At 42.8% G+C, this 17,129-nt stretch overlaps 4 protein-coding genes and 1 pseudogene across 8 annotated transcripts; 1 reads left to right on the forward strand and 4 right to left on the reverse strand.

The window, feature by feature from the left end:
- Positions 1-2,082: 2,082 nt before the first annotated feature.
- LOC115671848 (uncharacterized) lies at positions 2,083-4,062 on the reverse strand (annotated as a pseudogene).
- Positions 4,063-5,004: 942 nt separating this feature from the next.
- Positions 5,005-6,887, forward strand: LOC115671847 (uncharacterized mitochondrial protein AtMg00810-like). The gene is made up of 3 exons (XM_030593499.1): positions 5,005-5,309; positions 6,592-6,752; positions 6,871-6,887. The coding sequence occupies exons 1-3, from the start codon at positions 5,005-5,007 to the stop codon at positions 6,885-6,887; spliced, it is 483 nt and encodes a 160-aa protein (XP_030449359.1).
- Positions 6,888-6,983: 96 nt separating this feature from the next.
- Positions 6,984-8,740, reverse strand: LOC115672101 (uncharacterized). The gene is made up of 2 exons (XM_030593870.2): positions 8,347-8,740; positions 6,984-8,057 (listed from the first exon to the last, which is right to left on the reverse strand). Exons 1-2 carry the CDS (start codon positions 8,664-8,666, stop codon positions 7,205-7,207), a joined length of 1,173 nt encoding a protein of 390 aa, XP_030449730.1. The 5' UTR covers positions 8,667-8,740; the 3' UTR covers positions 6,984-7,204.
- Positions 8,741-9,842: 1,102 nt separating this feature from the next.
- Positions 9,843-11,549, reverse strand: LOC115672126 (uncharacterized). The gene is made up of 2 exons (XM_030593905.2): positions 11,119-11,549; positions 9,843-10,794 (listed from the first exon to the last, which is right to left on the reverse strand). Exons 1-2 carry the CDS (start codon positions 11,448-11,450, stop codon positions 9,939-9,941), a joined length of 1,188 nt encoding a protein of 395 aa, XP_030449765.1. The 5' UTR covers positions 11,451-11,549; the 3' UTR covers positions 9,843-9,938.
- Positions 11,279-16,965, reverse strand: LOC115672125 (pentatricopeptide repeat-containing protein At2g01390). Of its 5 annotated transcripts, none has more exons than XM_056310203.1 (4): positions 16,124-16,965; positions 14,598-15,616; positions 14,193-14,474; positions 11,279-11,418 (listed from the first exon to the last, which is right to left on the reverse strand). In XM_056310203.1, exons 1-2 carry the CDS (start codon positions 16,899-16,901, stop codon positions 14,613-14,615), a joined length of 1,782 nt encoding a protein of 593 aa, XP_056166178.1. In that variant the 5' UTR covers positions 16,902-16,965; the 3' UTR covers positions 11,279-11,418; positions 14,193-14,474; positions 14,598-14,612. The 5 variants fall into 5 exon arrangements, with proteins under 5 accessions (XP_056166178.1, XP_056166181.1, XP_056166180.1 ...); XM_056310206.1 differs by lacking the exon at positions 11,279-11,418 and adding an exon at positions 11,970-12,018; XM_056310205.1 differs by lacking the exon at positions 11,279-11,418 and adding an exon at positions 11,970-12,948.
- Between the last annotated feature and the right edge of the window lie 164 nt (positions 16,966-17,129).

Genomic DNA, 17,129 nt, shown 5'->3' on the forward strand with positions numbered 1-17,129 from the left:
CTGTCCTTTTTGCATACTCGCTTGAAACTTGTTATTGGTTTTTTCAAGATAATTATGTCAATTTTAATTTTAATGTCAATGCAATCACACTTGATACATGCGTCGGTTACATATAATTTCTTGAGTGTTTCAGATGTGTTACATCCAAATATAACCATTGGTACTAATATGTGCCCACCAGTTCTATGTTATATTCTTTAAGAGTGGTCATATTCGAAAAAGCACTAATAATGAGGATTAAAAGTTTTTACTCGAGTAGCCATATTATTAGTGTGGTTGAGTATATTAGCGATGAAATTAGGTAATCACACAAATCATGCAAATCAAAGTATTCAATTGCACAAAATAAAAGTTTGAAGATTTAATTACGCGACTAACATAAGATTAAGACAAAGCTTGAAACGATTCTCTTTCTTTCATTTTACGGTGATGCTAAGATACTCATAACAACCAAAAAAGGTGTTTCTTTGCTTAATTTCAGGGAAGGGCTTTGTGTTTTCTCGGTAAAGATTTTCATAATGTGCCCCAAGCTCTAAGTTGCACACATGGTAGCTTAAATTCGACATTTCAAAAATTTATTAATAACATTAAACGATCTTAATAACACTACTAGATTTTTATTGCAACACCAAACAAATTGATAATTTTCATATCTCATTCTACGATTTTGAGCTGCACCTGTGACCCCGGTATTTTGCGGGCACCGAACTATGACCTCGTGTACGCGGCCCTCTTGTCCTCTCCTCGTACAGCGCACCATCGCCCGACATCTGGGTCGTTCATGCAATTAGAGCAAACTCGTTTCCTGCGAGCAAGAGCAAGCCACGATCTGTGGAAGGTTCTTTGAGCCCTAAATGGAAGACGAACTAGCAAGATCGTTCCTTCAACCTTTCCAGGTCATTCAAGCGAGAGAATGTGCCGATCTAAGGAAGCGCAGGTCCTTCTCTCTCAATCTCTAACTACGAGCAAATGCGATGTGGATGTCGGCCGTCCTACATGGCATAATCGGCGCTAACATAAATAATTTTTTACATTTTTTTTGAAATTTGTCTGAAAGGTTGGCCTCGCCAAATCTGGCGATTATCAAGCCTCGTCGGCCTCGGGCCTCGCCAATCCTTGCCTTTGGCTTGTCACCGATCATTGTCGAGGTCCACCAACCAGCCAAAGGAAGAAGGAACGAAAAAGACAATTCATTTAAAAAAATTTAGAAAAATTTAGAAAAATGTAAAAAAATTGTTCATATTAGCACCAGCCGGCGCTAACTAGATTACTATGTCAGTGAGTTCCGGTCAAAATTGGCCGAATTGACTAAATTTGTAAATTGTAAAAATGTTTAGGATTAAATTGACACAATTGAAAGGTTTAGGGCTAAATTGACAAATTGTCAAATGGTATAGGATTAAATTGGTACAATTGAAAGATTTAGGATTAAATTGGCCGCCATGCAATAGATCTATGGCTTTTTGGACAATTTTCCCCAAGCTTGCACTAGCTTATGCTTTTCTTTTTTATGATCTAACACGAGCACAATTTCATTCACAAGTAGCGTAGGTCGTTGTTTGCTTTTTGGCTTTCTTATTCATGCCTTCTAGCGTGCGCACTCACTTAAATGTTTGGCCATCCAGCCCCAGAAACTATAGGTCATTGGTTCAAGGCATGGATGAAGAGGACATGCAATAATTTCAGGGTTGGCGCACTTGGTTTGAGAGTTGAAAGATTTTTACCATGTAAACTAGAGGTCTCTGACCCCCAAAAAAAAAAAAAAACTAGAAGTCTCCCTTTGAATTTTCTCAACTTTATGCAAACCGCTCTATGTTAGGATAATCTGCATAGGTCAAATATCTGAACTTAATCGGTTCATGGTGGTTGCACGATGTTGCAAGGGCCTCCAGATAAACGGATCTCCATGCCTGTGCTCTTAGAATATAATAAAAAAAAAGAAAAAGAAGTAATGCTGATACAAAAAGTCTCACACCTTGCTTTAATATCCACGGGAAATAATGACGATAATATATGTTACTGAACACACGAATGGACAACATTTGAAGGACAATTACAAACCCAATATGTCCTGCATAAGAACTTAGCTGGGCTTTAATGGACCCCAGTCAGAAAGAGCAAGGATGAAGCGCTAACAAATCAGACAAAACATCAGACCATGTAAGAGGATGAGGATCCCATTTGCTCCTCACTTGGTGAGTGTGCATGAAGTCATAAGCCAACACCAAAGTACCATCCATTCTCTTCAGCACAAACCTCTCCACCAACACATAACAACCAAACCTCTTCCAACCCTCGCTTGACTCGCTCTTGATGAACTCCTCCACTCTCTTCACCCTCACTCTCTTCTCTCCCTCCTTCACCCAACCCACTCTCTCTTCCTCCCACCTCATCCTCTCCACAATCACCATGCTCAGTCCTATCGCTCCTCTCTTACTCCTAAACCACATCACTCCATCACTCACATTGCCCTCTGCAGCTTCCTCACCAAAGACGGTGATGGCCTCCTACCGAACAAGCACATCCACTACCACGCCATTGCCTTCATCAGTATAATTGTCACACTCATGGACCTGTTCCCATCTCTGTTGCAGCGTCACCTAGTAAAATGCCGACGTCTTGATCTGGTCCCCAACCTCCCCGTCCTTGACAAACATGAATGGGCAGTACCACTTTCCCACCACCATCGGGTCCGATCTCTTCCTATGGATCGGGAAGTCAAGGCTCGGGAGCTTTGACCTCTTCACATCGTTGACTCCCCGCGCGTCATCTTCCAAGGAGAAATTCTTGGGCGTTTTGCCATGGAGGGTCCAGCCTTTCCTCTTCAGGAATCTCGGAGGGTACCCATCTGGGGCAACGGACTTTGCGTGGAAGCCGCCGAACCCGCACATAATCTCACTCCGGTAGATCACGAACTGCTGGTGTATGTCGTCGGGATCCAAAGGGCTCGGTTTCCTGTCTCGAACGTATCGGAAGCACGAGTAGGTGCCTTTGTCTTCTTCTGTCGAATTAGCATGCGCTTCCCTACGCGGCCATTCAAGAAAGAATGATTTAGACTTCCAGAGAAATGCCATAAATATAAATCATGCAATAAGCAGCTAAACTTCTAGTGGAACCAATTTGCTAAGTGACGTGATAAGACGCAACTTCAACTATTGCAACAAAAGCGAGTTCTAGCACAGATTTTTTCTCACCCCCACATCATCCATCCAATGATATTCCCCTGTCCTATTTATAAATATCAACATAATCATCACTTAATTCAAGAACAGACAGGAGGTGAAACTATTCAAAGTAGTCAGAAAGATCATACCCTTTATGCTTCCCGCGACGCCGAATCACATAGTACTGATTGGAGGATAAGGGCTGGCCGACGACTGGGATCATCACCTCATCATTGGAGAGTACCGTGCTCATGCCGCCCTCGCTGTCACTTTGGAAATCCGTGTACCGGACAGTGAGGTCCTTGTTCTGAGGGAAGGGGAAGTCGTAGAGCTCACGGTCCTTGCACAGCCCGAAGCAAGAGAAGTTCTGGGCTTCCTCGTCCTGGATCACCAGGTATCCAGAGCCCGGCCCCGCCGGTGGAGCCTTGGAGAGGGCCTCGAGGCGCTTCCGGTACATGGATAGAGGGCGCGTCACATAGATCTTCAAAAAAAGAAAAATAAGAACTTCAGTATTTCGTTACGTAGTCTTGAGATGTCGAAGATTTGTTCATTTGTGTGAGAAACAAGAGTTTCTTAAAGTAATGCCCCCATTTATAAGAAGGTGGGGTCGCAATTCAGATATCATATTTGTATTAGGATGTCTATCATATCGTCACCTGCTGACTCGTCTTCTTCGACTCGGCTCCTTTTCTTATCCTCGCCGGTCCTCGAAAATTCCAAGCACATTTTCGATTAGTTTTGTTCATGACCTTTTTGTCTTTGCATGTGTTTGAAGGAACGAATACGACGATAGCCCATAGTTTTCATGCACTACAAGTGCATTTTCGATTAGATATTATCTATGTTCTCTAGTGAATTTCACCGGTCCAAAGTCTTGGACAAGCAGTTCAGCAACCATTGCTGATCGTGATCGAAATGTCGATGACGCCATTCATTGAAAAAGCTAGATAATGGATCCCGTGTCTTTGAGTTGCAATAGGAGAACTTGCTCATACTGAGCAATCGCCTAATCAATTAAGTTTCGCCTTAATTGATAACATCAATGATAGTGATCTTTCTCTGAAGCAAGTGGATGAAATTGTTGAGACAGAAGAGCCTATACTTTTGCCGCTCCCGCTCCTATTCGTAGGACCACTCGAATTTCGCAGTCATCTACTAGACTTTGTGACTTCACCACTTATCATTATGCTCGATTTTCTATACCTAATTATATTTGCTATGATAAAGTTTCGCTTGCCTTCTATGCTTTTTTATCAATTGTCGATACTCAGAAAGAACCCGCTACCTTTCTTGAAGCCCGAAGTTCTAAAGTGTGGCGAGATGCTATGAAAAAAGAGCTATAAGCACTCGATAAAAATCGAACTTGGGATATCGTTACCTTATCTAAAGGAAAGCATGCCGTTGGCTGCAAATGGGTGTATAAAATTAAATACAAGAGTGATGGTTCCATTCAACGTCACAAGGCAAGACCTGTTGTCAAGGGCTACACTCAAACATATGGTGAGGACTACAATGAAACGTTTGCTCCCGTAGCAAAAATGAATTTGGTGAGAGTACCGATGTCTATAGCAGTAAATTGTGATTGGCCACTCTTTCAAATGGATATTAAAAACACGTTCGTACAAGGTGAACTAGAAGAAGAATTTCATATGAACATTCCTCTTGGACATCCTTCAGAAATCAATCAAATGCAATTTGCAAGCTTAATAAAACCATCTACGATCTCAAACACTCGCCACGCGCTTGGTATGGAAAATTAAGTTCCGCTCTTGAAAGTGTGGGTTTCAAAAAGTGTGATTCGAATCCCTCCTTATTTGTGAAGTGAAGTGCCAAAGGAACGATGGCTGTCCTTATCTACATGGATGATATAATTATTATTGGTGATAATTTTCATGAAATCGAGGCTCTCAAGCGACACTTGAATGTGAAATTTCACATCAAGGATCTAGGAAATCTGTGCTATTTTCTTGGTATAGAGGTGGCTTACTCTAGTAAGGGATTATTCATCTCTCATAGGAAATATACTCTTGACTTGTTAAAAGAAACTGGGAAACTTGGAGTTGCTCCTGCAGAGTCTCCCATTAAGTATAACAGTAAGTTTGCGGATAATGTCACCCCATTACCCGATAATGGTCGGTTTCAAAGGTTGGTTGGACGGCTGATCTACTTAACTATTACCTGTCCAAATATTACTTACGTTGTCGGTTATGTAAGCTAATTCATGCATGCTCCTAGTGAAGGACATATGGCGCTTGTGGATCGCATACTTCGGTACCTAAAGTCTAGTCCAGGTCGGGGTATTTTGATGAAGAAACATGGTCATAGTATCATAGGGTACACTGATGCAGATTCGGCTGGGAGTCCTACGGACAGAAAATCAACTACATGCTTTTGCACCGTTGTAGGTGGCAACTTAGTGACTTGAAAAAGTAAAAAATAGATTGTTGTGGCAAGTTCCGGTGCAAATGCTACATACAGAACCATGGCCTCAACTACAAGTGAAATGGTTTTGCTTCGATTGTTTGTTCAAGAATTGGGGTTTAGAACTCCTAAGTCTCCAATTTTCCATGAACGGACGAAACATATAGAAGTCGACTATCACTTTGTTTGTGAGAAGGTTCAAGACAAGACAATTGAAACTCCCTATGTCCGTAGTGATGAGCAACTTGCAAACGTATTCACCAAGGCTCTCTCTAAACGTGTTTTCCTTGAATATGATATCCAAGCTAATCGCTAAGGATGTCTTCGCTCCAGATTTGGAGGGGCAGTGTTGGAACGATAAGGATGCCATATCATCCTAACCTCAATATAGTAGGAGATCATGCTGGGTTGTGCGATGGCTATAGTTACCAAATTAATGACTGTAACCCATTGTATTACTCTCTATCAAAGGATAATGAATCCTCTCCCAAACAAATAAGATGAATTGGGGATTTAACACCGTGGATGTAAGCTTCTAAGCAATTATACTCTTGGTCGTCTTAACCGCGTTAACGATTGAGTGTCCCTCTTCTCTTCGTTTATCTCTCTTCTATACATAATTATCTTTTAAACATAGCTAAACTTTTACCAAAACCTATTTGCTAAGTGACGTGATAAGCTGAAATTTCAACTATTGCAACCAAAGCTAGTTCTTGCATAAGGTTTTTCACATCCCCACATTATCCATCCAATAATATCTCCTTGTCCTATTTGCAGATATCAGCATATTCATCACCTAACTCAAGAACAGACACAGGATGTGAAACTATTTAAAGTACTTAGAAAGATCATACCCTTTATGCTTCCCGCGACACCGAATCACGTAGCACTGATTGGAGGACAAGGGTTGGCTGACGACTGGGATCATGAATACCCCCATCGTTGTAGAACCTCGTGTGCTCGCCATGGTTCTCAGTGCACCGGACGTTGAGTTCCTTGTTCTCAGGGAAGGGGAATTGGTAGAGCTGCCTGTCCTTGCACAGCCTGAAGCAGCAGCAGTGGGCTTCCTCATCCTGGATCACCAGGTATCCAGAGCCCGGCCCCGCTGGTGGAAACTTCGCAAGGGCCTTGTGGGTGCTACCGATTCATGGACAGAGGCCGCGTCAGGTACATTTTCTAAAAAATAAACTTCAGTATTTTAGTACGTAGTCTTAAAGTTTTGAAGATTGGTTCATTTGTGTGAGAAACATTAGTTTCTTGAATTAATGCTACTACTAATAAAAAGGTGGGTTTGCAACGTGAAGGATCAAAATTTCTCTCTCGGTTACGTGGACAGTCGTTATCAGCTCAGTTGACCCCGCGAAAATGATTGGATGTTTAGCCATCACGAAAGCAATCACAAGCTAGAGCAGATACTTTTATTAGGATAAAAATCATATCGTCGCGATGATAATAATTACAATAATATATTTTACAGCGTAAACGGATGAACAACACTTGAAGAAACAAGCACAAACCCAGTATGTCTAGCATAAGAACTTAGCTGGCCTTTAATGTACACCAATCAGAAATAGCACGATCAAACCAACAAAAAACAGAACACTGATAGAGAAAATCTGTCACTCCCATTTGCTCCTCACTCGGTGAGTGTGCTTGAAGTCATAAGCCAACATCAAAGTCCCATCCATTCTCTTCAGCACAAAACTCTCCACCAACACATAACAACCAAACCTCTTCCAACCCTGGCTCAACCCGCTCTGGATGAACTCCGCCACTCTCTTCACCCTCACTCTCTTCTCTCCCTCCTTCACCCAACCCACCCTCTCTTCCTCCCATCTCATCCTCTCCACAATCGCCATGCTTACTCCTATCACTCCTGTCCTACTCCTAAACCACATCACTCCATCGCTCACATTGCCCTCCCCAGCTTCCTCACCAAACACTGCGATGGCCTCCTTCTGAACAAGCACATCCACTTCCACGGCATTGCCTTCATTGGCATAATTGTCACAGGCATGGACCTGTTCCCACCTCTGTTGCAGCGTCATCTCGTAGAACGCAGATGTCTTGATCTGGTCCCCGACCTTTCCGTCCTTGATGAACATGAACGGGCAGTACCACTTCCCCACCACCACCGGGTCTGAGCTCTTCCTGTCAATCGAGAAGTCAAGGCTCGGGAGCCTTGACCTCTGAGAGTCGTTGACTCCTGGCGCGTCGTCATCCAAGAAGAAGTTCCTGGGCGTTTTGCCATGGAGGGTCCAGCCTTTCCTCCTCAGGAAACTCGGAGGGTACCCATCCGGGGCAACGGATTTCGCGTGGAAGCCACCAAACCCGCATATAGTCTCGCGCGGGTAGATCACAAACTGCTGGTACATGTCGTCAGGATCCAACGGCCTGGGTTTCTTGTCTTTAACGTAGTGGAAGCACAAGCAGGTGCCTTTGTCTTCTTCTGTCGAATTAGCGTGCGCTTCCCTACATGGCCATTCGAGATAGAATGATTTAGACTTCTTGAGATACACTTAAATAAATCATGCAAGAAGCAGCTAAACTTCAATAAACTTATTTGTCAAGCGACGTGATAAGGTGCAACTTCAACTATTGGAACAAAAGCGAGTTCTTCCATAGATTTTTTTCAAACCATCCCAATATCCATCCAATAATATTCACTTCTCCTATGTGCAGTTATCAACATATTCATCACCTAATTAAAGAACAGACAGAGGAAGTGAAACTATTCAAAGTACTTAGAAAAAGATCATACCCTTTATGCTTCCCGCGACGCCGAATCGCATAGTACTGATTGGAGGACAAGGGCAGGCCAACGACCGGGATCATGAATACCCCATCGTTGTAGACCCTCGTGTGCTCGCCGTGGTTCTCCGTGTACCTGACTGTGAGGTCCTTGTTCTGAGGGAAGGGGAAGTCGTAGAGCTGGCTGTCCTTGCACAGCCCGAAGCAGCAGAAGTTCTGGGCTTCCTCATCCTTAATCACCAGGTATCCAGAGCCCGGCCCCGCCGGCGGAGCCTCCGAGAGGGCCTCGGGGTGCTTCCAGTACACGGACAGAGGCCGCGTCACATACATCTTCCAAAAAAAAAACTTTAGTATTTCTATACGCAGTCTTGAAATGTTGAAGATACGTTCATTTATGTGAGAAACATTAGTTTCTTGAATTAATGCCCCTGTTTATAAGAAGGTCAGGATGCAATGTCCAGGATCAAACCGGTTGACTTTTATTACGAGGGTAAGTGCGCAGAAATTTCTCTCTCAGTCCCGTGCGCGGTCGTGATGAGCTCGGGTGACCCCGCTAAATTGATTGGATGTTGTGGCGAGCAAGCAAGAACTAGAGTAGATAATATTAATTAGAGAGAGCGACTTAGTCTATTTCCACCTGGCTCCTCTTCTTATTCCTCGCTGCTCCTTGAAAGCCTCATGGTATGTTTGCTTGGTCAATAAGGTTTTTCATTTTCTATTAGTTCTGTTCATTGACCTTTTGCCTTTACATGTGAAGGAACGAATACGACGATAGCCCATAAAGAAATTTATGTTTTCTAGTGAATTATCACCGGCCCAAAGTCTTGGACAAGCAGTTCAGCAAACATTGCTGATCCCGACAGTCGATGACTCCATTCATTAAAAAAAAAAAGAAGAAAATTTGTACTAGAAGAATGAAATTCAACTGTTCTTTCCATTTGACTTTCTTTGTTGACGAGGTTGTGGTTTTGTTGCTCTCGGCGGAAGGAATCGCTGTGGTGGCTGACAACGGTTATGGAGATTTTTGTGGCGGGTGGTTTTGGAATTGGCAAAGGAAGGGGTGCGATGTTTTTCTTAGAATTCAGAACTGAAAAAAATGATTTTTTTTCCTTTTCTAAGTACAGAATTTTATGAATTATTGTCCGAGGGGGCCCTTACTTTGTTTTGCGGTCGGACCGGGACGGTTATGTCCGTTTGCGCAGATTTTCGTTTAGTTTTTGCAAAAATTTCGCTGATCTGCTCGCTTTCCACTAACTTGGCCATCCTTTGGTTTGATGTAACTGTTGATTTTTTCCTGAGAGCAACCGATGTTGGAGAACCTTGAGCGTAGTTGAGATGCTAGTCCTTGTGATATGATATAGCATGTTGGATGGTGATTATGGAAGGTAATTCGTGCTCTTAATTGTTATTAGAGTTCTTATAAGAGTCACTTTTGTTGAATTGGGATTTTAATGTGTCTTGTCTTTTGTCATGCCTAGAATAGAAACCTGAAACAGAGCTAGCACATGAAGAAACCAGAACTGCAGAGCAGAACACATAGAATTTTGCTACTTGACTCATACAATGTGTACAAAGCTTTGACAAATCAATCAATCCTTCTCATCATTCCCATTTATTCCTCAGTTGATGAGTGTGCTTGAAATCATAAGTGAGCACTAGACTCCCATCCATTCTCCTCAACACAAACCTCTCCACCAACACATAACACCCGAACCTCTTCCATTCACCAACACCACCAAATTCCTCCACTCTGTTCACCTTCACGTGTTTCTCATCTCCATCAACCCAACCCACCCTTTTCTCTTCCCACTTCATCCTCTCAACAATGGCCAAGCTCAACCCAACTCTGTTCTCTCCTCTCATATCACCAACACTTCGACACCACAACACCCCATCAGCCACATTCGCATCCACGGCTTCCTTCCCGGCCACAGAGATGACCTCGTTTTGCATAACCACATCCAGAGTCACCCTATCGCCTTCTTTACCATTGTTTTCGAGAGTGTACATCCGTTCCCATCTTTGCTCGAGTGACATCCCATAGTACATGGACTTCTTTATTTGGTCTCCTACCGTCCCATCCATGACAAACATGAATGGACAGTACCACTTCCCCACAACCACCGCGTCGGATCTCCCTTGTGCGATTGGGAACTCAAAGCTTGGAAGGAGTTCGCGCCGCGGGCCGTCGATCCCTGGTGCGTCGTCCAAGTAGAAGCTCTTTGAGGTCTTCCAATAAATCTTCCAGCCCTTTCTCTCCAAGAATCTTGGAGGGTATCCATCTTGTGCAACGGATCTGGCGTAGAACCGGCCTGAGTCGAACATAGTTTCATAGGGATAAATCACGAAATGTTGATATGGGTCGTCGGGATGAAGCGGCGCCGGATCTGCATCTCTAACCAAGTGGAAACATAAGAAGGAGGGCATGTCCTCTTGCTTTGAATTTGCATATGCTTCCCTACAAAAGGCAATTCGCAAGACAAGTCAATGGAAATAACTTCACCATACACTGCACTGAAAATTGTACCTTTGTTTTCCTTTTTATATGGTAAATTTTATCTTTGCTTCATTACATCATGACATGATCCACGAGATAATAGATCAAAACTACGTAATGAAATGAAGAAGAAGACGACTTTTTCTTTCTCTTCCCAGTAAGTTGAGGAAAATTCTTTCTTTCAAGTCAGTGTTGGAACATTTCTATCGTTATATGCTGTCCATAACTAAACGTGAACAGCACGGGACAGAGGAAATGTTTTCAGGTAGTGATTTTGATTCGTACCCTTTATGCCTCCCATGTGGCTGAATTGCGTAATAACGGTTGGATGACAGAGGCTGATTCAGAACCGGAATCAAGACTACATCGTCTCTGTAAGTCGTTGAGCTCGAGTGGTTGTGGCCAGCTCCTCCGCTGGTCCTGTATTCGATAGTGAGGTGCTTGTCCTGAGGGAAGGGAAGTTCATAGATCCAGGTATCTTCGCACCGCCCAAAACAGCAAGTATTCACGGCTTCTTCGTCTACGATCACCAAATAGCCCGAGTTCGGGCCTTCCGGAGGAGACGACAGGGCATTCGGGAATTTCCTGAGCAGAGAGAGAGGCCTTGTGACGTACATCTTCTTCGCTTAATCCCCAGCAGTAAACAAACGTAAACATTATTACTTTAGTACGCAAACGCCCGGTATTTATATTGCAGAAGATGATTGAATTCAAATGCCGTAGACATCACATACAAGCTAACCATATCCATTGTTGACCAGTCACCCCTTTGACCATCTCTTCTCTTGTTGTTGACAGACTATTCCTATGCAGAAACAGAGAGACAGATGGCTCTCCTGAATCCACCCTGACATTTGGAAAAGTCTTTCTACTCCTATCAGGAGAAGTAATCATCAATTCCGCTTCCTCGTTTCCTTTTTACTTTTCTTTTGATGCTTTTTATTTATCATTTGAGCGACAAAGCTGGTTACAAACAAATGACTAATGAGCGTATGCCTCCAATCAAATTCCAGCACCCGGATCGATCGTTGAATTGTACTAATTAGTCTAATTCAAAACCTACCCTTATCAGCATTCAGACTGTACGTACCAATAATTTTAAGACAAATGTGATAGATTGTGGACAGCTAAGGAAAGTGGAATCCTTTTTTCTTTGGAGGGTAACAAAATGAGGAACCCTTCTTCCTGCAAAAAATGATATATACAAATGAAATAGCATGATCAAACAAACTATGTCAGATTGAGATAACTTTCATAAAATTTAAAAAGGTAAAGTCCTAGAAAATCTTATAAAACTGTTCATTGTGATATCAGTCGATCCTTGTCCTTCCCATTTAGTCCTTGGTTGACAAGGGTGGCTTGAAATCATTAGCAAGCATCACAGTCCCATCCATCCTTGTCAACACAAGCCTCTCCACCAATACATTACATGCAATCCTCTTCCATTCACCCACAACACCATACTCTTCCACTCTCTTCACTCTCACTTGCTTCTCATCTCCACTAGCCCAACCCACCCTCTTCTCCTTCCACTTCATCCTCTCAACAATGGCCAAGCTCAACCTTCCTTTGTTTTCTCTTCCCCTATCACCAACACGCCAAAACCATATCACACCATCGACCACGCCAGCATCATCCACAGCTTCCTTCCCGGCCACCAAAACGACCATGTTTTGCACGACAAGTTCTGCAGCCACTCTTCCATTTGCTACCAGTGTTCTCGCAAGTGTAAATCTATTCCCGTCTTCGCTTGAGTGCCATCTTGTAGTACAATGACCTACTCACCCAATCTCCTAATGATCCATCCTTTCACCAACATGAATGAACGGTACCATTTCCCTACGACCACTGCCTCGGAGCTCATGGCTCCGTGGTTGGGAAGTTAAAGTTTGGAAGGCACCCGCTCCGCTGACAATCGCCATGCTTTTTCCAACTAAAATTTCATAGGGGGTTTTTCTTTAACTGACCAGCCTTTTCAATCAAAGAATATTGGTGGACGCCCATATCACTGGATAGATTGCGCACTAAACCAACCCGGGCTGGAGCCAATGTCATAAGGATAGATCATGAATTGTTGATATGGGTTGTTGGGACGAAGGGGTAATGGATCTACATCTGCGCGGTATCGGAACCATAAGAAGGAGGCCACATCCTCTTTCCTCGAATTGGCATGTGCTTTCCTATGGAAAGAAACCTCAAAATGCAAGTGAATTGGAATGCATACCAGCAAATCTTTATGTTCCTTCCAGCAGTTCAAGACTATGGTTTTTAATGTCAAACGGCTGAATAGTCGTCTTCCTCATTTCCTCGACTTCAAAATTAGAATATTATAGTCATTCTAATTACTACTTCCAAATGCCATTAATAGTAAGTTTTCATGAGTCCATTTGATAGGCACAGTTCAACAGATTTGAATCATGCACCATTTGTGTCTTAAATTTAATCCCTGCACAAAACCCTGAAACCTGAGCTCTACAACCCTAACAATTCATTCAAAACCATGCACAAGAAGAGTACTCTGCATCTCCTGTATATCCTAATTTCAAAGACGAATGGCTCCGCACTGATAAAGTTTTTTTTTTTCTTTTGGTTAGACACTGATAAAGTTGACTAGGTACTCGTTATTCCAGAACAGAGGCTATAAGTTACTAAACAACCATAAGATAATGCATTATCGGGCATCCTAATTTACAGACAAAATGAAGACGATGTCGAGTTTTATTCTTTAAGCGAGTTAAAGCGAGGAAATTGCTTTCCACACAACCAGGTGCCTATCATTTACAGATCATATGAACTGACCAAATTAATGAGTGAACAGAAACAATTGCAATGCAACAACATATACTTTTTCTTTTGACACAGGGATTCGATTCATCGTGCCCAATATACGCGGCACACCAAGCATATTCATCCTTTCATATTTATTAAAACTGATTCAGTAAAGATTACTAAAACTTATTCAATACTTAGATTTTCAGTACTCGGTTTTCACCTTTACCAAACAGGCCATTTATCAATAAACTATTATTAATTCACATTATAATCTATTTTATTTATATAATTTGATTCGACACATCGAAAAATTAAAGTGAATGAATGAATGCATTAAATTTAATATTTCAAAAACATGATTAAGGACAAAGCTCAAAAAGTTTAAGTTTTGTAACACGACTTGTCTTTTTTATCTACAATTCAATAAAATTGAGTCTAAACTTGAAAAAATAGATAAAGGTATATCTTCAAACATATTTTAAAATGATATGACCCATTTACAAATATATTTCAATAGTAAATCCAATAAGATATATTTAATCTTAAATATTATGCCCTTTTATAAATATCCATAAATGGGGCCATACCTTTGTTATATAGCTCCACAATCCCCAGAGCCAAGGGAACAGGGTGGTGGCCGAGATTCTTGTTGCAACGACTGTCAGTTGTTTATGCAAGCAGTTGGAGTGTCTTCAAGGTCATGGATCGAAGCTATGTTCGGTATGCATGAACAGCCAACAAGTACTTAGACAGGGCCCATTCTAGCATGGGTGAGCCAAAGCATTTGGGACCCATCATGTTACCATCATTGACCCATCCTCCTTTGGAAGCTGGTATCTGCTCTGTGAGGGAGTGAGCTGCATATAAATCTTTACACAGATGAAACAATTAGCAATGCCCCACATGCAATCAAGCGAAGTAAGGGTCCTACGACAGAAGCAGTACATCATTCTCTGAACTTCTTAAGAAACAAGTGAAATAAGAATTTGCACCTTTCAAGTAGGATGTCAGGAAATAGCATCACGAGCAAACAGAACGTCACATATTCTTTCCTCTGTGGAGACACTATCTTCTGCATGAACATCGTTTAACCAACTCTTCCTTTCCTTCTTGAATAACTCCACTTCGAAATCTCTTCCACTTTTTCTTAGACCAGCTAACAGTAAATCATAAGTTCCTGATGCTGGACGGATTCCTTTCTTTCTCATGCTTTTGTACACTTTAAGTGCTTTATCAGCAGCCCCAGCACAGAAGTATACACCCACCAGAGCAGTATAAGAGGCAACGGTTTTAAGATCCTGTGGCAATAGATTGAAGACCTTCACAGCATACGTAGGTCTTCTAGCACGGCCTAGTCGATAGATTAGAAGTGAAGCTAGATAGGAACCTGGAGAATGTCCAGCTCTTATCATTTCCTCAATGGCATCTACTAATGCCATCCTCCCCCACTCATTCGATCTAATTAAGCAACCTACAAGTGAAAGAAATGCATCTTTCTCAATAGTAATCCCCAGCTTCTTACTGTATTGAAATGCCAACAAAGCACCATCTACTCTACATCGTCTACAGTTTTCTTCAATTATGGTGGAGGTAATAGCCGCATCCAAGTGCATATTCTTACCCTCCATCAAAGCGAGTAGATAATCAATAGCAATGAGACTTTGCTTCTTCAACAAAAGCAACAGAATCCCATTTTCGGAAGAAACAAAAGCATCTACCAAGGATTCAGCTGGCCCTTCTTTTATCACACATTCATCAGAGAAATGACGATTGACTTGCCATAGAAGTTCACCACTCTCACCAGCACTATTCAAGAATTCCATTGCTTCCTGAAAAACAGGACGACGAAGGACGAGATAGTTTTCTTTCATGAAGAGAAGAATTTTCATAATCATAGTTACTTCCCCTGCTCTGCAACATTTCTCGATCAATATATTGCACATCGCTTTATCGGGTGAAACACCAGCTTCTTGCATGTTGTTAAATATCTCAAGAGCTACTTCATGTTTTCCTGAAATGATCAAAATGAGATGATTTATTTCTTATAAAGCCATAAATCCCAGCAAACAAAGCTCAAACCTTCACAAGAATGCACAGGAAGAGGCTCCTAAGGGAGAAGTTAGACAGAAACTAAAAATGTGCCATAGCACAGCAATAATGATAGCGGAAGCAGTCAAAGTTAATTACATGGTATTTCCTAGGCATTGAACTCCAATATGACACTCTTAACTAATGACAGGAAAAATTCAAAGAAGTTTTCACCTGTAAGACGATAGGATACCAGAATTTAGCGAATCAGAAAATAGGAAATTGTACGCAACAATGCAACATCATTGGGTCAAGCTACCAAAAGTATGGTTGTTGATGAGATTTCTGTGAGGAAATCCTAGACAAGTCAGCTCACGATGCACATACGTTCTCCGTCGCCACAAACATGAATGACTGATTTAAAAGAATGCACAGAGGCAATGAAGCAAACACGACGAGGGCATCATAAACACAGTCCAATCGCACTTACCACAACCCACAAGATACTCCATCAAAACAGTGTAAGTGTGACAAGTCGGAGAACAACCGCGTCCGACCATCTCCTTATAAACATCAGTAGCCTCCTTCACCTTATCGTTATCGAACAAAATCTTCATATAAGCAGTGTACGACACAACAGTAGGACGACACCCCTTCTCCTTCATCTCCCCCCAAATCTCCATCGCCCTACCGACGTCCCCGGCCCTCGAATGCCAATGCATCCGCGACGTGTGCGTAACCGCATCGACCTTGATCCCCTTGCCCACCATCTGCTCGAACACGTGCTCCATCGACGCGACCCTCCCCGCCTCCCCGAAGATGTCGAGCATCGTCGTGTGGGTGTACTGGTCGTGCTTGAAGCCCCTCAACTCGGATGCCCAGTTGAAGAATAGCCAGGCCTTCTCCATGGGCGGGTGGGTCTTCAGCACCCGGTTGACCGTGTACGAGTCCCACTTCATGGGCAGCCTCCGAAGCTGGTCCCGGGCAGAGTCCCAGGTGGAGTACTTGAGGATCCTGTAGATGCGGGCGATCTTGTCCCTCATGTACGCCTCCGGGTCCACATTCCGGCGGGCGGCGATGGGCTCGGCCGCGGGCTCCTCCGCCGCCACGCGGGGACGCCTGGCGCGACCCGGTCTTGCGGGTCGATGCGAGGAGTGGAGGCATTTGGTCGATACTGTGGAGCGAAGGAGGGAGCGACCGGCGCCGGGGATCGGACGAGGAAGAGCTGTTCTTGAGATGTCGGCAAGAGATTTCAAGAAGCTGCGCATCGCAGTGAATGCGTTAAGAGGGCGAGTGAGGACGACGACGGGACACGAACACGAACACGAACACGAGCGAGAGGGATTTTGAAGGAAATCATAACATACATGACTGATTTGGAGTATTTAATTTTTAATTTATTTAATATAGTCTCTAAATTTTTTGTGCATGTTTAATTTAGTCCCCGAATTATATAAAAATATTCAATATAATTTTTCTATCAATTCAAGTTCAGA

Source organism: Syzygium oleosum, unplaced genomic scaffold, assembly GCF_021117445.2.
Source record: "Syzygium oleosum isolate NSW1041296 unplaced genomic scaffold, Sole_v2.1 Sole_v2.03, whole genome shotgun sequence".
Taxonomy (NCBI): domain Eukaryota; kingdom Viridiplantae; phylum Streptophyta; class Magnoliopsida; order Myrtales; family Myrtaceae; genus Syzygium; species Syzygium oleosum.